The sequence below is a fragment of the Diabrotica undecimpunctata genome, chromosome 9 (genome assembly GCF_040954645.1).
Source record: "Diabrotica undecimpunctata isolate CICGRU chromosome 9, icDiaUnde3, whole genome shotgun sequence".
NCBI classification, from domain to species: Eukaryota; Metazoa; Arthropoda; class Insecta; order Coleoptera; family Chrysomelidae; genus Diabrotica; species Diabrotica undecimpunctata.
In genome coordinates, this window is record NC_092811.1 from 68,690,059 (window position 1) to 68,715,904 (window position 25,846).

A 25,846-nucleotide genomic window follows, 5' to 3' on the forward strand; every position below is an offset into this window, starting at 1 on the left:
TCCATGTTTTCTTGCAAGCGTTTCTAAGCATTTTATTTCCATTTTCTCCCATAGCATTTCCGCAGTTACCTTATCATAGCCAGATATCTTTCCTCTTTTGAGCCTAAGTATTATTTCTCTTATTTCCTCTATTGTTATATCATTTTGATTTGGGTTCTCATGTGGGTTTTCTTCAGTGTTGTCTATTTCATTATCAGAGTCTTCTTGAGTCAGGAGGTCTTCGAAATATTCTCTCCACCTGTTCATAATACTTTCGCTCTCGCAGAGGATGTGACCATCTTTATTTTTAATTTGTTTTGGTGTTTGTTGTATGTTCTCTGTTCTCAGTCTTCTCAGAGTTTTGTAAAATAGTTTTTGGTTAGTGTGTTAGTCTTTCTCCAGCTTATTCCCAAAATCCTCCCAGTTCTTCTTTTTTACTTCAATCACAATGTCTCTTACTTTTACCCTCTGTTGCTTATATTTTTGATTACTTTCTGCATTCTGGTTCCCTAGATATTTCTTCCAAGCTAACTTCTTGGATTTCACCTCTTCTTTTATTTCATTACTCCACCAATTCATACATTGTCTGTTTTTATTGCTTTTATCCATTCCGCAGATTTGCTTGCTTCTATCTAGGAAATATTTCCAACCAATTTCTTATAAAATAAACCATATTATGTTTCATGTAGGTCGATACTATCCTGTTCTTCACCGGTCATAGTGCTGCTTATCGCATTTTTCTCAAATAAATATAACCGGGTTATACTTACATGTTAACCCTTAACTAGTCGCGTCACGAAAAAACACATAATTAGTCCCGTGATGTCAATATGACCCATTTGTGTTAAACGTAATATAAATTATATTATCTGAATGTGAAACGGTAAAAGAAATAATAAATTAGACTTACTCACAATCAATTTAATTTAACTATCCAGACGACCGGTTTCGCTTTCTACAATATGCAAAGCACCTTCAGGTCACGATACAAAGTTAAATAAATGCTGAAATAATAATAATTCTTTTACCTTTTGAAATGGACTCACACAAGCAACACATTCATGATTTGAATATGAAACGTTCTATCGATAAATTATATGCTAGTCTAAAAGATAATGTAGGTGAAAAGATTAAAAAAAAAGCAGTCAATGCACAAAATCTTATTTATATGAGCTGTACAAATAAAAGTATTGCATTCACTACATTTAACTGATTTTTTATTATCATTTTTCCTTGGACACTTTCCACATCTTCCACGGGATGGTCCAGATACATTAGGTTGGAGCACTACTTGTTCAGATATATTTTGCTGCAGTCGAATACGCTTTCGTAAAATTTTCGCGATATATTGAGAATAACTGCGAGTTCTCTGAACGTTTTTTATGAGTTCTTGTGACAATTGCTTCAAACATGTTCTTCTTTAAAATGGTCTTGTATTCTTTGTATTAGCGTTATATATAGGGGAAAGGAGGGCAAGATGACGATAGTAAGCTTAAAAAATTCCTAGAACTGATATTTTTCCTTGTACCGAATGCATGCAACTACAAGGTAATTGGCTGATAATAGTACTTTACATATTAAAATTAGATTACGTAAGGGTTAATATTTCAAATTAAAATTTTAAAATGTATCTACCTATGTCATATTCGTCATAGTACCCTTCGTGGAGGGTAAGATGACTAATTGTGAAGGGTAAGATGACGAGGTATGCCTATTCTAAGAAAAAAAAGGCAGTTATATATATATATATATATATATATATATATATATATATATATATATATATATATATATAGGCAGGAAAGTAAACAAATTAAAGTAAAATGCATTTATTCTGTAACTAATGCAACACTTTTAATAGGTCCTACATTTTTAAAAGCACCAATCACAAGTCCATTGTTTTACCTTTGCTTCTTGACAATCCATTCCAGTGCATTCAGCGTGAGCCCATTCCCTACACCTGCTGCAGCAATACCATAGCTCATCTTTTCCTCTTTCATTGCAGATTATGCAATCTCTTTATTCCTCTGAATCGGTATCAGTGTCAGCATATTCCATATCTACTGACGAGTTAGACGAGTCGTCAAATTTTATTTTTCTCTTCGTCATTTTTCCTTTGCCTTTATTGAGAGTGAATTTCCTATTTTTTTGCTGAAAATTAAAGTCTTTGCTTCTATTTTGTTTTTCAATTTTCTTCTGTTCTTTTATATCCCTTTTCCCCTCTTTTGCTAATTTTGCAGCTTCCTTTTCTTCTAAAATCTTTACTATTGGTGTACTAGAAATAATGAGAGATGGTAATTTCTTTCTGGGTCGTTTTGCTCTCACTTCAGCAACAGGTAATTTAGGTAGACCATTATTATTGCATCAGTAAGCTATATGAAAGGATGCTGCGAGTACGCATAGACGACATGATTGAGAGGTCAGGTGGTTTATCAAGGAGGCAATTTGGTTTTTGTAAAGGGAAAAGCACGATTGATGCAATCATGAGTGTACTCGAAGCATTGCGCAACAGAGGGGATGAACATCGCTGGGCGGCTCTGCTGTTGTTTGATATTAAGAATGCATTCAATACGTTGCAGTGGAACGAGGTAATGAAGGCAATGGAGGAGAGAGAATGTCCTGGTTACCTGATGAATGTGGTGCCGGAGTATCTGTCCGAGAGAAGGATTATGGTGGAAAAGGGCACGATCGTGGACGTGACGGCCGGGGTACCCCAGGGATCTGTCTTGGGTCCGACGCTATGGAATCTGGCATATGACGGGGTTATGCACTGTGAATACGGAGAGGGTACAACCCCCTTCGCATTCGCGGATGACCTCGCTGTACTGGTAGTGGCCCGGGATGAGCCAGATCTCAAATACCGGGTTAGAAACGCAGGCGGCGTCGTAAAGAAATGGATGACGCAGTACGGACTGAAACTTGCGACAGAGAAAACCGAAGCCATCATTCTGAAGGGGACAAGGAATGGGCAAAATATTGAATTAAAATGTGCGGGAGCATGTCTAACACCTAAGAAACAAGTAAAGTGTCTAGGAGTGACATTGCACCAGAATGGAAAATGGGGAGAGCACGTGCGGGAGGTGGTCCGGAAGGCTGCGAATAGTACGGCTGCGTTGGGGAGGGTGATGCCGAACATTGGAGGACCCAAATCCGAAAGGAGGAGGGTCTTGTACACGGTGTTGTACAATCGATCGTCCTCTCCGCGGCACCAGTCTGGAGCGAGGCGGTAGAGATAACTGCCTGTAGGAGTCTTATGACACGAGTAGACAGAACAAGTCTGTTGCGAGTGGCATGCGCCTACAGGACTGTATCTGCGGCAGCCTTATGGACCATCACTGGATGTGTTCCGTTGCATGTTTTGGCGGTGGAAAGAAAAGAGCTTTATGAGAGAAGAGGTCCAAACCTTACTGTGGCCGAGAAAACACAGGAAAGGGATAGGTCAGTTGAAAGATGGCAAGAAGAGTGGAACAACAAGGAAGATGTGGCACAGTGGACGAAAATGCTGATCCCGAACATAAGAGATTTGGTGGACTGTGGCCACAGGCGACTGGATTATTTCCTGACGCAGGTGCTCACAGGACACGGGTCTTTTAGGGCCTACCTCTATAGGATCGGAAAGGCTGATACAGATGAATGCCTATACTGTGGATACTCGGACACTGTGACACATACGATGTTAGATTGCAGCAGATGGATAGTGGAAAGGAACAGAATGGAGAGAGAGACAGGTGTGAATTTTGTTACAGTGAGAGAAATGATTGAAAAAATGATTGAAAATAAATTAGTTTGGACTAACATACACAGCTATATCCGTGCAGTGATCAAGAAAAAGGAAGAGGAAGAAAGACTGCTAAACCAACGCTAAAGGTAAGAGTGAATGATGCTGAAAGGTGAAGCTAGAAAAGTGGGTCACACTGTGTGAGTTGGAATGCGTGAGTCAGACTGTGGGGAAGGAGGAAATGCCCATCTGGAAATAATGTCGAACTAGGAGCGATGAGTGTCTTCTACGCGCTACCTGGAACGAGACAAGGGAACCTCCTTGCTGATGAATAGAGTGTGGATGTGTATGAATGGAGAATGAATGAATAAAGGCAGTGATTCGGAAGTGATGCCGGCCTTACAGCGGCCATTACGCTTCCGGATCGCTGGATGACAGAGGAGGGTCTGGTTTGGCAGGTAGGCGTTCGGCGTAGACTCGGCGTAGACTCGGCGACGAGAGGGCATTTTAAAGTACCTCGGGAACTATCGCCGGGAGTACGAAGAACGAATCCTGCACTAAAGTTAGTCAGGCGGCGCCCTGGACTGAGATGTCTTTTGAAGATTTCAGACCCCCCCTCTATAAAGACGAAAAAAAAAGGTAGACCATTATTCAATATATGATTTGATACATGAGGGGGTGTCTGGCCAGCTATTCCTGATGTAGATGGACCTGGCATATTTGGAATAGAAATATCTGAAATTTCGTCAGATATTTGAACAGATTCTTGAGGTATTGTTTCTTTTATTCTTTTATTCTTTCTTCTTTTAGTGAATGATGCTGAAAGGTGAAGCTAGAAAAGTGGGTCACACTGTGTGAGTTGGAATGCGTGAGTCAGACTGTGGGGAAGGAGGAAATGCCCATCTGGAAATAATGTCGAACTAGGAGCGATGAGTGTCTTCTACGCGCTACCTGGAACGAGACAAGGGAACCTCCTTGCTGATGAATAGAGTGTGGATGTGTATGAATGGAGAATGAATGAATAAAGGCAGTGATTCGGAAGTGATGCCGGCCTTACAGCGGCCATTACGCTTCCGGATCGCTGGATGACAGAGGAGGGTCTGGTTTGGCAGGTAGGCGTTCGGCGTAGACTCGGCGTAGACTCGGCGACGAGAGGGCATTTTAAAGTACCTCGGGAACTATCGCCGGGAGTACGAAGAACGAATCCTGCACTAAAGTTGTCAGGCGGTGCCCTGGACTGAGATGTCTTTTGAAGATTTCAGACCCCCCCTCTATAAAGACGAAAAAAAAAGGTAGACCATTATTCAATATATGATTTGATACATGAGGGGGTGTCTGGCCAGCTATTCCTGATGTAGATGGACCTGGCATATTTGGAATAGAAATATCTGAAATTTCGTCAGATATTTGAACAGATTCTTGAGGTATTGTTTCTTTTAAAACAGATCTCGGTGACATTCAAAGATGCCTCAAAATCAAGTATATCAAACACCTGGCTATCAACAGGATGTATGCCAGTGGTTCTAAAACCACTAAGAGCATTTGAAACAGTTGCTGCTTTTAAGTACGCTTTCCCAAATAGGGTTGCAATGTCATACAATGTTATAAGACGACCCGGATTACTAATCAAAAAATCTTCGCAAGCTCGTGAGTATGCTGTTTTCAGAGGTCCATATATTGACACATCCAATGGTTGCATACGATGACTGGTATGCGGTGGGAAACCAAGTAGAGTAATGTGATTTTTCCGGCATAGCTTAATGACTTCCAAAGAAACGTGACTGGTGTGATTATCCATTAATACTAACACAGGTTTGTTTTCTCTTGGACAAGCGTGTTGAATGAAATGTTCCAAATATTTAACAAAATTTTCAGAAGTCATCCATCCAGAAGGATAAGCTACTGCCATGGTCCCTTCCGGCGCTCCATTTTTAAGAGCTGGTTGCATTTTTACTCTTGGAAATATTAGAAACGGTGATATAAAATATCCAACGGCATTCATGCCACAAACAGCAGTCACGTTAACTCCTCTTTCTGCCGAAGAAATTTTCACAACTCGACGGTTGCCTCTTGGGGTTAATATTTTAGGATCCTTGGTAGCTACTGAAGAAAAACCGGTTTCATCAATATTGTAAATTTGATTAGCAGAATATGAATATTTTTGATGCAATTCTTTGTATACCTTAAAGAAAATTTCCACATTTACTTTATTAAAAGCCATTAATCTAGTATCGGAAGTTGCTTCTGGTTTACGGAGTGATAGATTAAATTTCTTCATAAAGGATTGTGCAAGTCTTTACCAACCATTTTCTTTGTAGTGTTAAATCTATCAGCAACACCACAGTGAACGGCAAAGTCGAAGGCAATTTTTCTAAACTGATCCGTGGTTAATCCAAATGCCCGTTTATCACATATTTTTTTGATTTAGTTGTTCTTCATTAAATGTTGGTTTAAAGCGGCCAGCATTTTCAGGAAAATTCTGAAATATAAAAGTTGACTTTTAAAAATGAAAATAACTAGGATACACAAGTTACCTCATTAGGATATTTTTTAACATATGAGGCGCTCCGTGGACAAACGGCGAATACGCTAAATGGGCATTTTGAGAAAAACGCGATTAAAGTTGAAAAAGTGTTTTTAATTCAATAAGGGCGAATATACACGTCATCAAAATTTTGTAATGCGGTTAGGTAAAAACTATTTTTTTTATAAAAAGTTTTGCTTGTTAAGCAAATAAGATCACCCCATCTAAACCAAAATTATAATTCAGGATATTGAAAAAAGTTTTATTCAAAGAATATGATATGAAAAACATTTTTTAATTAAAAATTGTTCTGTTTAAGATAAATCAAAAACTAAAAAAACACCAAACAATAAATTATTAATTCAAGCAAAAATCCATAACATCATCCTGACTTTCTCCAGTTAGCGTTGCCAAATTGGTTTGTGATTCTTGGAGAGAGATCAGCTCATCAAAGAAACTCCTATGATGAAGCGGTATGTATGGAAGAAGTGACTTGATGTCTTTTATTTTTTCCTCTGAAAGTTTTATAGGCTGTTGGTATTTAGGAGACAAAACTGCGGCAGATAAATCAAACAAATGGCGTTGATATTCTCCTACTTTTCCTTTCTGCAAAACAACTTGTTCGGACAAAACATTTTGGTACGTTGGTTGTATGGAAAACCCTTGTTTGAACAACTTGGAGTAAAGAAATACTTTACCATCTTTAAAACTAGCAGTTGATTTTCTTTTTGTAATTAACTTCTGAAGAGCAGTGAAATCAAAAAACATTGATGATGTCATTTTTACTACTTTGAATGGTCTGACCTTCCTTGATGAACGAATTAAGTCAATATAGTGGTCTTCAGAATAAACATCAATATTTCGAAGCCTTAACTCAATGTGACCAAAATCCCTGTCACAAGGTAAATATGAATGTCCAGGAATCATAAAGTAATGTTCTATGAAATCAAATTTTAATTCATGAATTTTTTTCAAACAAGCTAAAACAATGTTCATATTTTTGTTCTGGCCGCCACAATTGTCACTAAATAGCACAACTTTTTTGACTTGATGATCCATAGAATCAAAGTAATGGGACAAGCAGCTTGCTATTTCACATGAACCACGACCTCCAGTACTTTCATTCTACATGTACATAACACATTTTCCAGATTTAACATCATGGACTGCAAAATTGTAGGTCCAAAGCTTCCTTTTGTAATACTGTACAGATGTCGTCAGTTTACGGGTAGGGAGAGTTTGCTGCAGATCTATACAAATTACTGAAACTGAGTCTTCATTATTACTTTTATAACTTTTAAGTATTTTTTGAACTGCTTTGGTTCGTCTTAAATGAAGTTCCTTGGCAACTTGTAATTGGTTTCGTTGTAAATCATCACAATTTGAAAGTTCCATATCTATTTTGTCACAAAAATTACAAGTATCCGACTTAGGAGGGTTGAAACCAATATTGAATTTTTTATTAAATGTGTCACGATAGAACCGTGAGCTGACAGGTTCAATTAAAGGGTGATTTTCTGTCATCCACTCACAGTACAGGTCATACAACTTGTTTATGTTTAAGTCTGTGGAAAGGTACTTTCGGTAAGGGCTTTTTGCTCTGCTGTAATGGCTTGAACATTTGGGTAAACTATTTACATGTAACATTACAGTTTCTTTCATTTCTACACTTACTTTGTTAACTGGATTTTTATTTCCTCTTCTGTCCAATTCTACAGTGCCACTTGTGGATACTTTATTCAAAACAGTTCGAACCCTCTTTTCAGTGACACCATGAATCGCATAGAATGCTTTTCTGCAGACTTTAAATTCATTGCTTTCAAAAAGTACACTGTACTCAATACTACGTAACTTTCGACTAGGTCGATTTTTAATGCGACAACGGTTGACAGAAACAGATTTCACTCTTTTAGATAAGTAAGTGTTTTGTAGGTTATACTCAGATAATTCCCAAAAGTTTTTAAAAATTATACTAATTTTCTCCAAACCTACTTTCTCAAAACATCCACAGGAACAGGGACCCCCCCTCTATAAAGACGAAAAAAAAAGGTAGACCATTATTCAATATATGATTTGATACATGAGGGGGTGTCTGGCCAGCTATTCCTGATGTAGATGGACCTGGCATATTTGGAATAGAAATATCTGAAATTTCGTCAGATATTTGAACAGATTCTTGAGGTATTGTTTCTTTTAAAACAGATCTCGGTGACATTCAAAGATGCCTCAAAATCAAGTATATCAAACACCTGGCTATCAACAGGATGTATGCCAGTGGTTCTAAAACCACTAAGAGCATTTGAAACAGTTGCTGCTTTTAAGTACGCTTTCCCAAATAGGGTTGCAATGTCATACAATGTTATAAGACGACCCGGATTACTAATCAAAAAATCTTCGCAAGCTCGTGAGTATGCTGTTTTCAGAGGTCCATATATTGACACATCCAATGGTTGCATACGATGACTGGTATGCGGTGGGAAACCAAGTAGAGTAATGTGATTTTTCCGGCATAGCTTAATGACTTCCAAAGAAACGTGACTGGTGTGATTATCCATTAATACTAACACAGGTTTGTTTTCTCTTGGACAAGCGTGTTGAATGAAATGTTCCAAATATTTAACAAAATTTTCAGAAGTCATCCATCCAGAAGGATAAGCTACTGCCATGGTCCCTTCCGGCGCTCCATTTTTAAGAGCTGGTTGCATTTTTACTCTTGGAAATATTAGAAACGGTGATATAAAATATCCAACGGCATTCATGCCACAAACAGCAGTCACGTTAACTCCTCTTTCTGCCGAAGAAATTTTCACAACTCGACGGTTGCCTCTTGGGGTTAATATTTTAGGATCCTTGGTAGCTACTGAAGAAAAACCGGTTTCATCAATATTGTAAATTTGATTAGCAGAATATGAATATTTTTGATGCAATTCTTTGTATACCTTAAAGAAAATTTCCACATTTACTTTATTAAAAGCCATTAATCTAGTATCGGAAGTTGCTTCTGGTTTACGGAGTGATAGATTAAATTTCTTCATAAAGGATTGTGCAAGTCTTTACCAACCATTTTCTTTGTAGTGTTAAATCTATCAGCAACACCACAGTGAACGGCAAAGTCGAAGGCAATTTTTCTAAACTGATCCGTGGTTAATCCAAATGCCCGTTTATCACATATTTTTTTGATTTAGTTGTTCTTCATTAAATGTTGGTTTAAAGCGGCCAGCATTTTCAGGAAAATTCTGAAATATAAAAGTTGACTTTTAAAAATGAAAATAACTAGGATACACAAGTTACCTCATTAGGATATTTTTTAACATATGAGGCGCTCCGTGGACAAACGGCGAATACGCTAAATGGGCATTTTGAGAAAAACGCGATTAAAGTTGAAAAAGTGTTTTTAATTCAATAAGGGCGAATATACACGTCATCAAAATTTTGTAATGCGGTTAGGTAAAAACTATTTTTTTTATAAAAAGTTTTGCTTGTTAAGCAAATAAGATCACCCCATCTAAACCAAAATTATAATTCAGGATATTGAAAAAAGTTTTATTCAAAGAATATGATATGAAAAACATTTTTTAATTAAAAATTGTTCTGTTTAAGATAAATCAAAAACTAAAAAAACACCAAACAATAAATTATTAATTCAAGCAAAAATCCATAACATCATCCTGACTTTCTCCAGTTAGCGTTGCCAAATTGGTTTGTGATTCTTGGAGAGAGATCAGCTCATCAAAGAAACTCCTATGATGAAGCGGTATGTATGGAAGAAGTGACTTGATGTCTTTTATTTTTTCCTCTGAAAGTTTTATAGGCTGTTGGTATTTAGGAGACAAAACTGCGGCAGATAAATCAAACAAATGGCGTTGATATTCTCCTACTTTTCCTTTCTGCAAAACAACTTGTTCGGACAAAACATTTTGGTACGTTGGTTGTATGGAAAACCCTTGTTTGAACAACTTGGAGTAAAGAAATACTTTACCATCTTTAAAACTAGCAGTTGATTTTCTTTTTGTAATTAACTTCTGAAGAGCAGTGAAATCAAAAAACATTGATGATGTCATTTTTACTACTTTGAATGGTCTGACCTTCCTTGATGAACGAATTAAGTCAATATAGTGGTCTTCAGAATAAACATCAATATTTCGAAGCCTTAACTCAATGTGACCAAAATCCCTGTCACAAGGTAAATATGAATGTCCAGGAATCATAAAGTAATGTTCTATGAAATCAAATTTTAATTCATGAATTTTTTTCAAACAAGCTAAAACAATGTTCATATTTTTGTTCTGGCCGCCACAATTGTCACTAAATAGCACAACTTTTTTGACTTGATGATCCATAGAATCAAAGTAATGGGACAAGCAGCTTGCTATTTCACATGAACCACGACCTCCAGTACTTTCATTCTACATGTACATAACACATTTTCCAGATTTAACATCATGGACTGCAAAATTGTAGGTCCAAAGCTTCCTTTTGTAATACTGTACAGATGTCGTCAGTTTACGGGTAGGGAGAGTTTGCTGCAGATCTATACAAATTACTGAAACTGAGTCTTCATTATTACTTTTATAACTTTTAAGTATTTTTTGAACTGCTTTGGTTCGTCTTAAATGAAGTTCCTTGGCAACTTGTAATTGGTTTCGTTGTAAATCATCACAATTTGAAAGTTCCATATCTATTTTGTCACAAAAATTACAAGTATCCGACTTAGGAGGGTTGAAACCAATATTGAATTTTTTATTAAATGTGTCACGATAGAACCGTGAGCTGACAGGTTCAATTAAAGGGTGATTTTCTGTCATCCACTCACAGTACAGGTCATACAACTTGTTTATGTTTAAGTCTGTGGAAAGGTACTTTCGGTAAGGGCTTTTTGCTCTGCTGTAATGGCTTGAACATTTGGGTAAACTATTTACATGTAACATTACAGTTTCTTTCATTTCTACACTTACTTTGTTAACTGGATTTTTATTTCCTCTTCTGTCCAATTCTACAGTGCCACTTGTGGATACTTTATTCAAAACAGTTCGAACCCTCTTTTCAGTGACACCATGAATCGCATAGAATGCTTTTCTGCAGACTTTAAATTCATTGCTTTCAAAAAGTACACTGTACTCAATACTACGTAACTTTCGACTAGGTCGATTTTTAATGCGACAACGGTTGACAGAAACAGATTTCACTCTTTTAGATAAGTAAGTGTTTTGTAGGTTATACTCAGATAATTCCCAAAAGTTTTTAAAAATTATACTAATTTTCTCCAAACCTACTTTCTCAAAACATCCACAGGAACAGGGACTTCCCACAGTCCGCTTAGGCACAAGTTTTCTGTTTTTAATGGTGCTGTATTCTTCACCTGAGTTTCTTTTAACTTTATTCACATTATTTTGCCACGTGTCTTCAGTTTTCGACCTTTTTCTAGTGTAGCCTTTGTTTTGGTCTTCTGTAAACTCGCTTTCTGACATTGTAGCAGTAAAATTTTAACTTTATTAGTAAAGTAACTCAAACTATTCAAACTAATCAAAATAAAAACTACTTGTTTTGACAAGCAAAACGACACTGTAGCTTAAAACGGTAAAAATAAGACGGAAATCACGGAAATTTTATTCAGAAATTTGGCAAGACAGAAGTGGGAGGGCTAGCTGTGTACCGACGTAGCGGTGGCGTATTCGCCGTTGTTCCACGGAACATTTACCATACTTTTTAAGATTCATACAGTTTGCTTCCGTTAAGTCAACCTATTATAGTTCTGAATAGAAAGGACGAATAAACCATGTTATGGTGGTACATTTTTCGAATAATGATCAGGCTATCCATTGCATTAAAAAAAAAACTGTAACTGGCGTATTCGCCCTTTTTCCTCGGAGCGCCTCATATCTTCTCAGAGTAGGTTCTGGAATATTATGTGCTTTTGAGGCTGCATTGACACTTAACTGTTGAGCAGTTATTTCAGCCATTGCTCTTTTCATACTTTCTTTCGACCAAGATTATCTGTCTGTCTTTCTTTTGTATATTTTGACCATATTTAAATCTGAAATTGAAAATAGGTATGACTTACTGTTAATTTTAGTTAATTAGGGTAAGATGACGAATAACTCGTCATCTTACCCACAAGTGTCATCTTTTTTTCTAAAAATCGTAAAGTCAAATTTATTATTCATAATGAATATTTTCTGTAAGTAATTTATTCGTAAAAGATATTAGTTTCGAACAAAAAATACAACAGATATCCAATACTTACTAAAAACCTTTAACACCTTATTTTCGAAAACAATAATATTGTTAGCACTAACAGAATATCGGTACCAACACTTGTATCATACTAAACTCTGGCCGTTAACGTATTTGTAGTTCCAAGAAACCTTGGAATATCTGTTCGGTCCTAACTGAAGACAGTGTTGTATGTTGGAAACCTATCGGGAATTCGTCATCTTACCCCCCTTTACCCTAACTAAAGCATTATTGGCAGCCATATTTAAAAAGTAGAAGAAAACAACAAGTCAATATTTTTGTTCCTTTTTTAATGCTCGAGATCTGCTATTTTTCTGTACTTTATTGTGGTAAATATTTGTCTCTTAGAATTAGACATCTGCATTAACATCTATATTTACACATTATATCTATGAGATGTGAAGCATGTGTGTAACCACAAGTTAAATATTGTTCTGAAACTATTTCCTTGTGGTATCTAATGTATTTTATTATTTTCTTCGGAAAATAAGCCACAATTCAAATCAAAAATTAAATAAATTAAAATGGACGTTATCCTTGCATGATAAAAGTGATAATGAGTTCTGAAAACCACACTCGAATAAACAAAATTTTTCGTAACAAAGATAATGAAATTTCGTTCATAATTTTCTTGCACCAAAATTTACGGACTGTCTTTATATATATATATATATATATATATATATATATATATATATATATATATATATATATATATATATATATATATGAATCTAAACTCTCTTATGTCAAAATTTAATGAATTTATAAGTACTGTTCAACTTTTAAAACCTCATATTACCTATTCTCCTAACAGAAACGTGGCTTAATTCTTCTATCTCCGATGATATTGTAAACATTGATAATTTTACTATATTTCGTAGAGATAGAGGAGATCTTGGAGGAAGAGGAGTATGCATTATTTAGTAAATAAAATTACTAATACTTTTTTCATCAGTAATAAAACAATAGACGTACCCGGTATAGAAATTATCCACTAAGTTATTACTAATAACTCTTTCACATTTAATATAGTTTGCATATACCGACCTCCGGATACAATACTTACTCAGGACAATATGTTTAATGACAAACTTGATGAATTATCATCCCTTGAAAATATCATTAACATGGTTTAAACTCAGTAACCTCCTACAAGGATCTCGGAGTGATAATTTATAGTGACTAACATTGATCTGATCACATAGTGTTGGTGTGTAAACGTGCAAACTCGAAACTGTTTTTGATCCGTAAATGTTTTACACGAATATCTCTAACCTCTGCTAGTAAGCTTTACTCAATATACGTTACACCTATTCTTGAGTTTGCCGGGGTAGTGTGAAATCCAGATCTGTCGCGATAAAATCCTGCTTGAAAATGTTCAGCGTAAAGCCACAAGACTGGCACACGGCCGAGTAAAATCGAATTATGAGGATAGACTATCCAAGTCTCATCTCACGACATTTAAGCAGCGACGTCTTCGAGATGACCTAATTTTGTCCTTCCGTATTTTAAAACATAATTTTGGGAACCTAAACACCATATTCACTTTAAATCAAGACAAAAAGATTAAAGAGGCCATCGTTACAAATTAAAGAGGGAACAAAATACTGCAAGGTCTAGGGTAAACTTCTTGCCAAATAAAATATTTAATATCAATGGGAACAATTTGGAGATTAATACAGCGTATCAACAGCTAGTGTTAACATCTTTAAAAATAAATTTGATAGCACTTTATTTTATTTATAGGATTGTGTTATTTTAGGACCGTTTTATTTATTTATTGTTTCACAATTTTTGTATAAGTACTTAATTGTGTAAATGTAATTGGCATTCGTTTTATAAGGATATTTCTTTGGTTTTTGGGCATAATAGAAGCTCGCCCCTCTGTCCTTACACCATTTCTTACACAGGGAACCACTTACCTAATACCGAAGGATCAAAATAACACACAAGATCCAGCCATGTACCGGCCAATTACTTATCTTCCAACTTGGTCACATCCTGTGTAGCCCGGCGTATCTACCAACACTGTGCTCTAAACAATATCATAGAGCCTCAACAGAAAGGACGCACATTTCTAACCAGGCGTACACAAAGAAAAGTAACCTTTTTACTGCCTTAATTGATTACAAGAAGGCTTTTGACACAATGTCGCATGAATGGCTTATAGATATATTGAAAATATATAAAGTGATCGATAATAATCTAGTGACCTTTTTGAAGCATATAATGACAGACTGGAAGACTAGAATTCACCTTAAAATACCGAAACCAATATCGAAACTAAAGATATCCCAATTAACCGGGGCCTTTTCCAGGGGGACTCGTTGAGCCCACTTTGGTTCTGTCTAGCGATGAACCCACTATATCTGCTACTGAACTCTACTGAATCAGGATTTAGCATCAAAAATAACAGTACTGTTGTGGCGAAACTTAATTATTTGTTGTACATGGATGATTTGAAATTAATAGCTTCCACTCCAAAACACCTAGATCAGATGATAAAAACTGTAGAAACTTTCTCAAATGATAACAGTATGCATTTTGGACTAGACAAGTGCCGTATACTAATTATAGTTAGAGGAAAGGTTCAGCCCGGAGGTTTCGACATGCAAGATCGCTAAAACATCAAGGCAATGGGTGAAAATGATATGTACAAATATCTCGGAGTAAAGCAAGTGCGGTAAATTTACCATAAACAAATGACAATCCAACTAACTTCCGAGTTCGTACGAAAGGTAAGACAACTAAATCGGTCATATCTTAATAGTAAAAATTTGTTTATGGCATTAAATCCGGTTTAAGGCATTAAATACGGTTGTTCCACGCTGAGCTACTTATTTAGTATTACAAAGTGGTCAAAAACGGATATAGAGTCTTCAGCGACCATCCACGCAGTGCAGTAGAGAGAACAACATTATCGCGATATCAAGGTGGAGGAGGACTTATGGAAATAGGTGAGCAGCTGGATAAACAAATTGCTAATTTAAGAACTTATTTTCAGGTGCAGGCTGAGACATCTACTTTAGATCGAGCAATTTGCACAGTAGACAATACAACGCCGCTTAAACTACTAAGGAAGAAAAAATTCGCACCTGTATAAGTAAACCTCTGCATGGACGACATATCAATGAAATCAGCCAATAATATGTCGACAGTACAACGTCGAACTATTGGTTGATATTAGGAAAGATGTTTCCCGAGACTGAGGGTTTCCTACTTGCCATTCAGGATCAGGTTATACCAACTAAAAATTACCTGAAATATATTGTTAAAGATCCTCAAGTACAAAATGACAAATGCCGATATGAACGCCAAGCCCAAGAAAACATCCAACATCTTATGGGGACTGCCGGGTGTTTGTTGGTACTGATTATAAATAACTCCATGACTCGGTAGTAAAGAATTATCCATCAAGAACTAGCTGACAAACTGTGACTTCTCCAAACCGATCATCTTCCTTACTATAAATAGTTCCCTTTTAGAATACTTGAAACTGACAACTACAAGCTATACTGGGACCGCACTGAGCTTACAGTGGCACATAATAGACCGGATGTCATACTAGTTAATAAACTTACTAGGCAAACAACACTTATTGATGTGGCGATAACAAACACCAATAATTTGCGTGTTAAATACAACGAAAATATCGCCAAGTATAGAGATCTAGAAATACAAATCAGAACACAATGGAGAATGAAAAGTACCCAGACAGTACCTATTATTCTATCTACTACTGGTGTTATTCCCAAAGACCTCCTAGCGAACATAAAACAGCTGGGTCTAAATGAACATCTTTATAAGGCCATGTAATGAAGCATCTCCCAAAATTTTTGGGAGATACTCCATCATACCAAGTCACCTAGGGCATGATAACACGGAAAGAGTACCACCAGAACTCAATCCTTTTGATACCGTGGGTATTTGGGATGAGTGAATTTTCTCCTTAGAGGGAGTGTGAGCCGTATGGCCAAATCTGGATTTAAGTTTGAAATTAAATTTGTTTGACGGTTAGACTTTCACTTCGAAAATCAGTATCAAAATACAAAAAATTCTTATTCACTGTTATTCTCAATACAATGACAACGACAGTAAAACGTAAATGGAATTTAATTTCAAACTTATATTGTGGCTTATTTCCCAAATAAAATAGTAAATTGCACATGTTGAATGTCTCAAGATGCTCAATTTGTGTGCATTTAATGTCCACATTCTAACACCATATAATTACACTGACCAAACATAATGTTTGAGCTGACCACACATAATGTCTTTTAGAGTAGTGGGTAGGTCATTTAAATATACATAATATAAATTAGTAGTTCTATAATTATTAAATAACATTTATATAACAGTATTCTTCTTCTTCTTTTGGCGCCTATTCGTTTTGAATATTAGCGATCATTCTGGCTATAATTATTTTATTAACTGATGCATTAAATAGATTAGTTGTTGTTGTGGAAAACCATTTCCTCAGGATTTTTAAACATGATATTCTTCTCCCAATTGCTAGCTTTCCTAATACTTTGCCTTGAAGGATTATTTCCACTATAACAGTATTAGTATGTGTTTATACTAATACTGTTACATGTAATGTAAAATATACATTTAATTTAATAAATTTGAAAAATATTCATGCATAAATTGAAATCTTGTTGTATCTTACTCCTCTATCAAACAGTTTCATTTTCTACATTTACTAGTGCCATTGTTGGTTCCTCTTTTTCATGTAGAATGGGTAAACGGTCATTAAAAAGCATTGTAATATTGTACAACACTGATGCAATTATAGTTTCTTTTATGCATTCTAGCTTTACCCTAATCGCAAGGACGAATACAGGAAACTGCTGTTTCCATATTCCAAATGTACTTTCTATTGGATTTCTAATTCTAATTTATGCCTCATTAAATAAATATTCAGCTGGTGATTGAGGGATTGCCTCAGCTGTTTATTGAGTCAATAACCATTATCTCAAATCAAAAGATAGTGGTCCAATTCTTCCCATTCTCTTCTTATACATATTTTATAGCTGTATTATCAAAATCACCCAAAAATGTCAATATTTGTCTTATGGAATATGTTATTCTATGGAATTGGGTAGGGCATTTAAATAATTTATAACGTAAATTAGTTTATTTAAAAATTAAAGAAAGTGATATGTATAAAACTATTGTGAATAATTAATAATTAATAATATACGTATATATATATATATATATATATATATATATATATATATATATATATATATATATATATATATATATATATATATATATATATATAGATATATTAATATATATATATATATATATATATATATATATATATATATATATATATATATATATATATAGATATATATAAATGAATTAATAATAAATTGTATACATAGATTTATTTATTTATTTACTGATATACCATTTATAACCTCAATCTTTACAAAACACAAGTTGCGTTAAAACAACCAAACCAAAATTAGAATTAAATAAAATTAAATTGGAAAGTTATTGGAAGCTTATTAGAAAATCATACTCAAAACCTCAACTGGTTTCATAAAGGTTGTAGATATTTCAAATAACTCTTTAATTCTTGTAATGGTTAATTTCGACCATAGTTTGTAGCATGAAACAGAATGTTGAAAATCTGAGTGTTACGAGTTCATCTAGTATTACCATTAAAATTTATTCAACTTAGTAACTCCGGATCTTGAACATATCCATTTATAATCTTATGAAAACCATGAGAAATTATGTATGTAATCAAACGATGATGTAGTGACAAGATATATTGAAGTATGTCATATCGCACATTTGCGACAAGAACGTCATAATTAAAAAAAACAAACTTTTGAGACAACGTTAACAAAGATTTTATCCCGTCATTCCTAGTTTCACAGTGCTTATGCGGCTTATTATAATATATTAGCTATATATATATATATATATATATATATATATATATATATATATATATATATATATATATATATATATATTGTTATGATGTATTGTTTGTTTGCATTAGAAGAGGCAATGAGAGCATTACTGAATAAATGCCTATTGGAAGGACAAATACCAAAAGCATGGAAAAATGCGGAAGTCATTCTACTCCATAAAAAAGGAGACGCCGCAAATATAGAAAACTACCGACCAATAAGCTTGTTGTCACACCTTTACAAACTACTAACCCGAATAATAACAAATAGATTGACAGCTAAGCTAGATGCATACCAACCGGTGGAGCAAGCAGGCTTTCGTAAGGGTTTTAGCACTATCGATCACTTGCAAACAATCCGGACAGTTATTGAAAAAACAATAGAGTACAACATACCACTACATCTGGCATTTGTCGATTATCACAAAGCATTCGACAGTATCGAGAAATGGGCTTTCTTAACAGCATTGGACGACGCCAGAGTAGATTCAAGATATGCTGCCCTCCTTAAGAATATATACGATGATGCTACTTTTCACGTAAAAATAGATGATGATCTGGAAACTATGAAAATAGACCTTGGCAAAGGCGTGAGACAGGGTGACACCATCAAACCCAAGTTATTTACTTTGGCATTAGAAAATGTCTTCAAAAAACTAAATTGGGTCGAAAAGGGATTAAAAATAGATGGAGTATATCTTAACCATTTGCGTTTCGCAGACGACATAGTACTAATAAGCACAGATATTGATGAACTAAAATCAATGCTACAAGATTTAAATCACAAATCGAATCAAATAGGATTAAAAATGAATCTCGACAAAACAAAGATATTAAGCAACAGCCTAGAAAACATCACGATAGATAACATCAATGTAGAAAAGGTAGAACAATATATATATATATCTAGGACATGCAATTAAAAACGAAAAGGAAAATCAAACCCTAGAAATTAAAAGAAGGACACAATTATCATGGGCTGCTTTTGGGAAGTTGAGCTTCATTTTAAAAGACAGAAAAATCCCAATACACTTAAAACGAAAAACCTATGACACTTGTATACTACCAGTTGCAACTTATGGATTGGAAACTATGGCAATAACAAGAAAAATGGCAGAACAATTAAGAATAACTCAACGGGCCATGGAGAGGGCCATGTTAAATATAAGCCTCAGAGACAAAATTCCTAACACCGAAATACGTCGAAGAACTAAAGTAACCGACATCATGGAAAAAATAGCGACATTGAGATGGCAATGGGTAGCACATGTAGCAAGACAAGACACCAACAGATGGTCTCATAAAGTGACATTCTGGAGACCTCGAGAAACAAAAAGAAGCGTGGGAAGACCCAAAAAGAGATGGATAGACGATATAACAGCTGTAGCTGGAAAGCAATGGATAAGAATTGCAAAAGATAGGGAAGCGTGGAAACAATTGGAGGAGGCCTATGTCCAACAATGGATGAACGAAGGCTGAAGAAGAAGAAGAAGATTGTTTGTTTGAATGATGAGCAATGAGTATTTTTAATAATATAGGGTTTTTATCGCGGTTCTCAAAGAATTAGTTTGTAAGTACTTTTTTAAATTATCTTTATTATAACTATTATGAAACACACATATATATATATATATATATATATATATATATATATATATATATATATATATATATATATATATATTGAATTTGAAATTTCCGCGGGAGCTATATGTGGTTTCAGTTGTTTTCCGGGTTTGACTCCGCGTTAAATATTTTTGGTTTTTAGAAAAACCATTGTTTTGACGACGTTTCGGCAAGGTCACACTTGCCATTGTCAAGTCAGATTCTGCTTCGTCTTGATGTTACAGGCGAACTGATTTCTCGGTCGCTGCACGCTGAGTTTAAATATCTTGTTGCGCTTCTTGTCATTGGTCCTGTGCGCAGAGTGGGCGTGGTCTTCTTCGCTATTTTAATTTTTACGTTTTTCTGCAGAATTGTTTTCCACGTATTTGGGAGTCTTTGGGCATCATCTCTGGTGTTTAAATTTTTCGGATGTTTTTCGATCTCTATGGCTTCTCTGATTACACGTTTGGCCTTATTTTCGATGTTGGCTAGCATTGTTGTTCCATTTAAGTCTATTTTATGTCCTGTGTTTATGACATGTTGTGCTAGGGATGAAGTTTTTTCTTTTCTTTCGATGGCGTTTCGATGTTCTTCGCGTCTAACCTGTATCCTTCGATTTGTTTGTCCGATGTACGATTTATCGCAGTCTTCACACGGGATCCTGTATACGCCTTGATTTTCTAATGCAACTTTTGTTTTTGCTGATGGTAATATGGTTGCTATTTTTCTGTCGGTGTTAAAAATAGTTTCTATTTTGTTTTTTCTTAGAACTCTGCTGATTTTGTCTGTCGTACCCTTTATATAGGGCAGGATAGTTTTACCGACTGGTTTTTCTTCTTTTTCTGGATCTTTGCTGTTGTTTCGGGATTTATGTGCTTTTTCAATCATGAACATGGAGAAACCATTTTTTCTTAGACTTGTTTTGACTTTGTGCATTTCTTCATTCTTATGGTCCTCATCTGCCAGTTTCTCAGATCTTGTTATTAAGGTTTTTATTACCGAATTTAATTGTGCAGGATGATGGTGTGAGTCTGCGTGTAAGTACCTGTCAGTATGGGTTGGTTTTCGGTATACTGTATGTCCTATGCTTCCATCTTCTTTCTTAATAACTAACACATCTAGGAATGGAAGTTGTTGGTTATTCTCCCGTTCCATGGTAAACTGTATTTTTGGATGGATATTGTTAATGTGTTGTAGAAATTTATTAAGTTTCTCTTCTCCGTGCGTCCAGATAATAAATGTGTCGTCAACATACCTAAGCCACAGTTTGGGTTTATGCTCTGCTGTTTCTATTGCTTTTGATTCCATATCTTGCATAAAAAGGTTGGCTATTACGGGGGACAGTGGTGAACCCATCGGTGCTCCTTCGACTTGTTTGTACCTCTGGTCCTTGTAGATGAAGTAGGTGTTGTTTAAGCAATGCCTCGTTAAGTTTAGTGTATCCTGTGGTATTGGATATTTTCTATGTATAATTTCTAATGTTTCTTCTACTGGGACATTGGTGAATAATGAGATTACATCAAAGCTCACTAATAAGTGTTCAGGTTCCAGAATAACGTCCTTGATACGGTCGATAAAGTGGCTTGCGTTCTTGACGTAAGAATCCGCTTCCTCCGCATATGGTTGTAGCTGGTCAGCCAGAAATTTTGCCAGTGATTGTAACGGTGATCCAATAGAGCTGACTATTGGTCGTAATGGTAGCTCTGCCTTATGTACTTTAGGTAAACCGTACAGTTTTGGACATCTTGACGACTTTTCTCGTGGAATAAGCTGGAACTGTTGTTCTTTCTTGATGTTTGACGCTTGTATTTTGGCTTTCGTTGTTTTCTCCAGATACGTTGTTGGATCTGTTGCGATTTTTTGATATGCACTATCGTTTAGAATGTTTTTTATTTTTGTGTCGTAGTCTTCAATGTTCATTATGACAGTAGCGTTACCCTTGTCAGCTGGAAGAACGATAATGTCTTTGTTTTGTTGTATATTCTTCAAGGCTTTCTTTTCTTCGTAAGTTAGATTCTTTTTCGGAGGCTTGGCTGTTCTTAATATTTGTGATACGTCTTGTCTAATAATCTCGGCTGTTTCTGATGGTAATTTAGTGATAGTCGTTTCCACTTCGCTAATGATGTTTTCGATGGGAATACGTGTCGGTGTAATAGCAAAATTAAACCCTTTGGAAAGGACACTATTTGTAGCTTCATCCAAAGTAAGATTTGAGAAATTGTAGACTAAATTACTGGATTCTGTTGTTGGTAGTTCCTTATTCTTTGGTCGTTGTTGTAGTATCAATTTCTCAAACTTTTTGATTTGTTTTTTCTTGGTGAGATCAGCATCTGTCTCCGATCGAAAGTTTGTGAGTTTGTCGAAGATGTTCCACATAATCGGATGTACTTTGTTACTTAGTGTGAGATATAGCTTTAGCAACTCTGAATTTACTTTATCGATGTCTCGTCTGGAATCTTGAATTGCTTCTCTAGTAAGTGCTAGACTTGCCCTTTTTAAAATATTCTTAGTTTTATGGTTGTTTTTGTGGAAACTTAACTTCATACAAGTGGGTATTATGGCTTCATCGCGGCAGCGTTCTAAAAAGGTTAGGTTACAAAGTAACTTACCTCGCTTTGACCGTAGTTTTTCATATCGTCTAAGGTCTCGTAGAATTTCCTCCCCGTAGAGGTTAATTATATTGAATTTGAAATTTCCGCGGGAGCTATATGTGGTTTCAGTTGTTTTCCGGGTTTGACTCCGCGTTAAATATTTTTGGTTTTTAGAAAAACCATTGTTTTGACGACATCTTCGACAAACTCACAAACTTTCGATCGGAGACAGATGCTGATCTCACCAAGAAAAAACAAATCAAAAAGTTTGAGAAATTGATACTACAACAACGACCAAAGAATAAGGAACTACCAACAACAGAATCCAGTAATTTAGTCTACAATTTCTCAAATCTTACTTTGGATGAAGCTACAAATAGTGTCCTTTCCAAAGGGTTTAATTTTGCTATTACACCGACACGTATTCCCATCGAAAACATCATTAGCGAAGTGGAAACGACTATCACTAAATTACCATCAGAAACAGCCGAGATTATTAGACAAGACGTATCACAAATATTAAGAACAGCCAAGCCTCCGAAAAAGAATCTAACTTACGAAGAAAAGAAAGCCTTGAAGAATATACAACAAAACAAAGACATTATCGTTCTTCCAGCTGACAAGGGTAACGCTACTGTCATAATGAACATTGAAGACTACGACACAAAAATAAAAAACATTCTAAACGATAGTGCATATCAAAAAATCGCAACAGACCCAACAACGTATCTGGAGAAAACAACGAAAGCCAAAATACAAGCGTCAAACATCAAGAAAGAACAACAGTTCCAGCTTATTCCACGAGAAAAGTCGTCAAGATGTCCAAAACTGTACGGTTTACCTAAAGTACATAAGGCAGAGCTACCATTACGACCAATAGTCAGCTCTATTGGATCACCGTTACAATCACTGGCAAAATTTCTGGCTGACCAGCTACAACCATATGCGGAGGAAGCGGATTCTTACGTCAAGAACGCAAGCCACTTTATCGACCGTATCAAGGACGTTATTCTGGAACCTGAACACTTATTAGTGAGCTTTGATGTAATCTCATTATTCACCAATGTCCCAGTAGAAGAAACATTAGAAATTATACATAGAAAATATCCAATACCACAGGATACACTAAACTTAACGAGGCATTGCTTAAACAACACCTACTTCATCTACAAGGACCAGAGGTACAAACAAGTCGAAGGAGCACCGATGGGTTCACCACTGTCCCCCGTAATAGCCAACCTTTTTATGCAAGATATGGAATCAAAAGCAATAGAAACAGCAGAGCATAAACCCAAACTGTGGCTTAGGTATGTTGACGACACATTTATTATCTGGACGCACGGAGAAGAGAAACTTAATAAATTTCTACAACACATTAACAATATCCATCCAAAAATACAGTTTACCATGGAACGGGAGAATAACCAACAACTTCCATTCCTAGATGTGTTAGTTATTAAGAAAGAAGATGGAAGCATAGGACATACAGTATACCGAAAACCAACCCATACTGACAGGTACTTACACGCAGACTCACACCATCATCCTGCACAATTAAATTCGGTAATAAAAACCTTAATAACAAGATCTGAGAAACTGGCAGATGAGGACCATAAGAATGAAGAAATGCACAAAGTCAAAACAAGTCTAAGAAAAAATGGTTTCTCCATGTTCATGATTGAAAAAGCACATAAATCCCGAAACAACAGCAAAGATCCAGAAAAAGAAGAAAAACCAGTCGGTAAAACTATCCTGCCCTATATAAAGGGTACGACAGACAAAATCAGCAGAGTTCTAAGAAAAAACAAAATAGAAACTATTTTTAACACCGACAGAAAAATAGCAACCATATTACCATCAGCAAAAACAAAAGTTGCATTAGAAAATCAAGGCGTATACAGGATCCCGTGTGAAGACTGCGATAAATCGTACATCGGACAAACAAATCGAAGGATACAGGTTAGACGCGAAGAACATCGAAACGCCATCGAAAGAAAAGAAAAAACTTCATCCCTAGCACAACATGTCATAAACACAGGACATAAAATAGACTTAAATGGAACAACAATGCTAGCCAACATCGAAAATAAGGCCAAACGTGTAATCAGAGAAGCCATAGAGATCGAAAAACATCCGAAAAATTTAAACACCAGAGATGATGCCCAAAGACTCCCAAATACGTGGAAAACAATTCTGCAGAAAAACGTAAAAATTAAAATAGCGAAGAAGACCACGCCCACTCTGCGCACAGGACCAATGACAAGAAGCGCAACAAGATATTTAAACTCAGCGTGCAGCGACCGAGAAATCAGTTCGCCTGTAACATCAAGACGAAGCAGAATCTGACTTGACAATGGCAAGTGTGACCTTGCCGAAACGTCGTCAAAACAATGGTTTTTCTAAAAACCAAAAATATTTAACGCGGAGTCAAACCCGGAAAACAACTGAAACCATATATATATATATATATATATATATATCTAACCTAGTCAATGTAAATTTAAAATAAACTATCTTTAAATTGATATTCTTATAAAACTAATTAAATTCTATAGACAATGTAAAATTTAAACAAACTATCTTCAAAATTGAAACTGTTATGACACTAACTAAATTATATTAACAAAATTTTGTACCTTTCTTTCACTGAATGCCTAAATGAACTGTTTTCCACTATATAGATTCTAATCACCACTGAATGTCTTCGTACTTCGGTTATCCTTGTTTTTTGTGAAATTACTTTTTCCAATTATCAGCTTCTACCAATTTAAGATATATTTTTCTTCACCAGCATTTATAAACCACCAAGCAAACCAGCAAACAGCATTTATATTTATTCTTCTTTTTAATATACCAATATCCAATTATTATAAGTTGATTTATACTAATCTCCAATCATAATATAATTTTAATTTCTTCCAATATCCAACCAATATTCTTCTAACATACTTTTTTAATTATATTAAACAATTGGACTATTTGTAACTGATTCAATGACTCCAACTAACTTTCATATTTCTTACTAAACTGCCTGACTAAAAACTTTCTGACTGACTGACTTACTAAAACTGCCTGACTTCTTACTAAAAACTTTTCTGACTGCACTATCTTGAAAATTCTGAACAATTGACTTCACTAACTTAATGAGTCTATCTTCTACTAACTTTCATAATAAACTGGCCATCTTGAATCCAAATCACGGGTATTTATATCTTTTTGGATGTTCTAGAATCATCTGGTAAGAGATCATG

The 25,846-nt window shown here is 35.3% G+C and overlaps 2 protein-coding genes across 2 annotated transcripts; both read right to left on the bottom strand.

The window, feature by feature from the left end:
* Window positions 1-5,096: 5,096 nt before the first annotated feature.
* LOC140451078 (uncharacterized) lies at window positions 5,097-5,975 on the bottom strand. Its single transcript, XM_072544800.1, has one exon. The coding sequence runs from the start codon at window positions 5,973-5,975 to the stop codon at window positions 5,097-5,099; it is 879 nt and encodes a 292-aa protein (XP_072400901.1).
* A 2,402-nt stretch (window positions 5,976-8,377) lies between these two features.
* On the bottom strand, window positions 8,378-9,256 carry LOC140451079 (uncharacterized). The gene has a single exon (XM_072544801.1). It carries the CDS (start codon window positions 9,254-9,256, stop codon window positions 8,378-8,380), a length of 879 nt encoding a protein of 292 aa, XP_072400902.1.
* Window positions 9,257-25,846: the final 16,590 nt, after the last annotated feature.

Bases quoted from the DNA above. Each gene is read 5' to 3' on its own strand.
- LOC140451079 (XM_072544801.1), bottom strand. From the start codon at position 9,256: ATGAAGAAATTTAATCTATCACTCCGTAAACCAGAAGCAACTTCCGAT.
- LOC140451078 (XM_072544800.1), bottom strand. From the start codon at position 5,975: ATGAAGAAATTTAATCTATCACTCCGTAAACCAGAAGCAACTTCCGAT.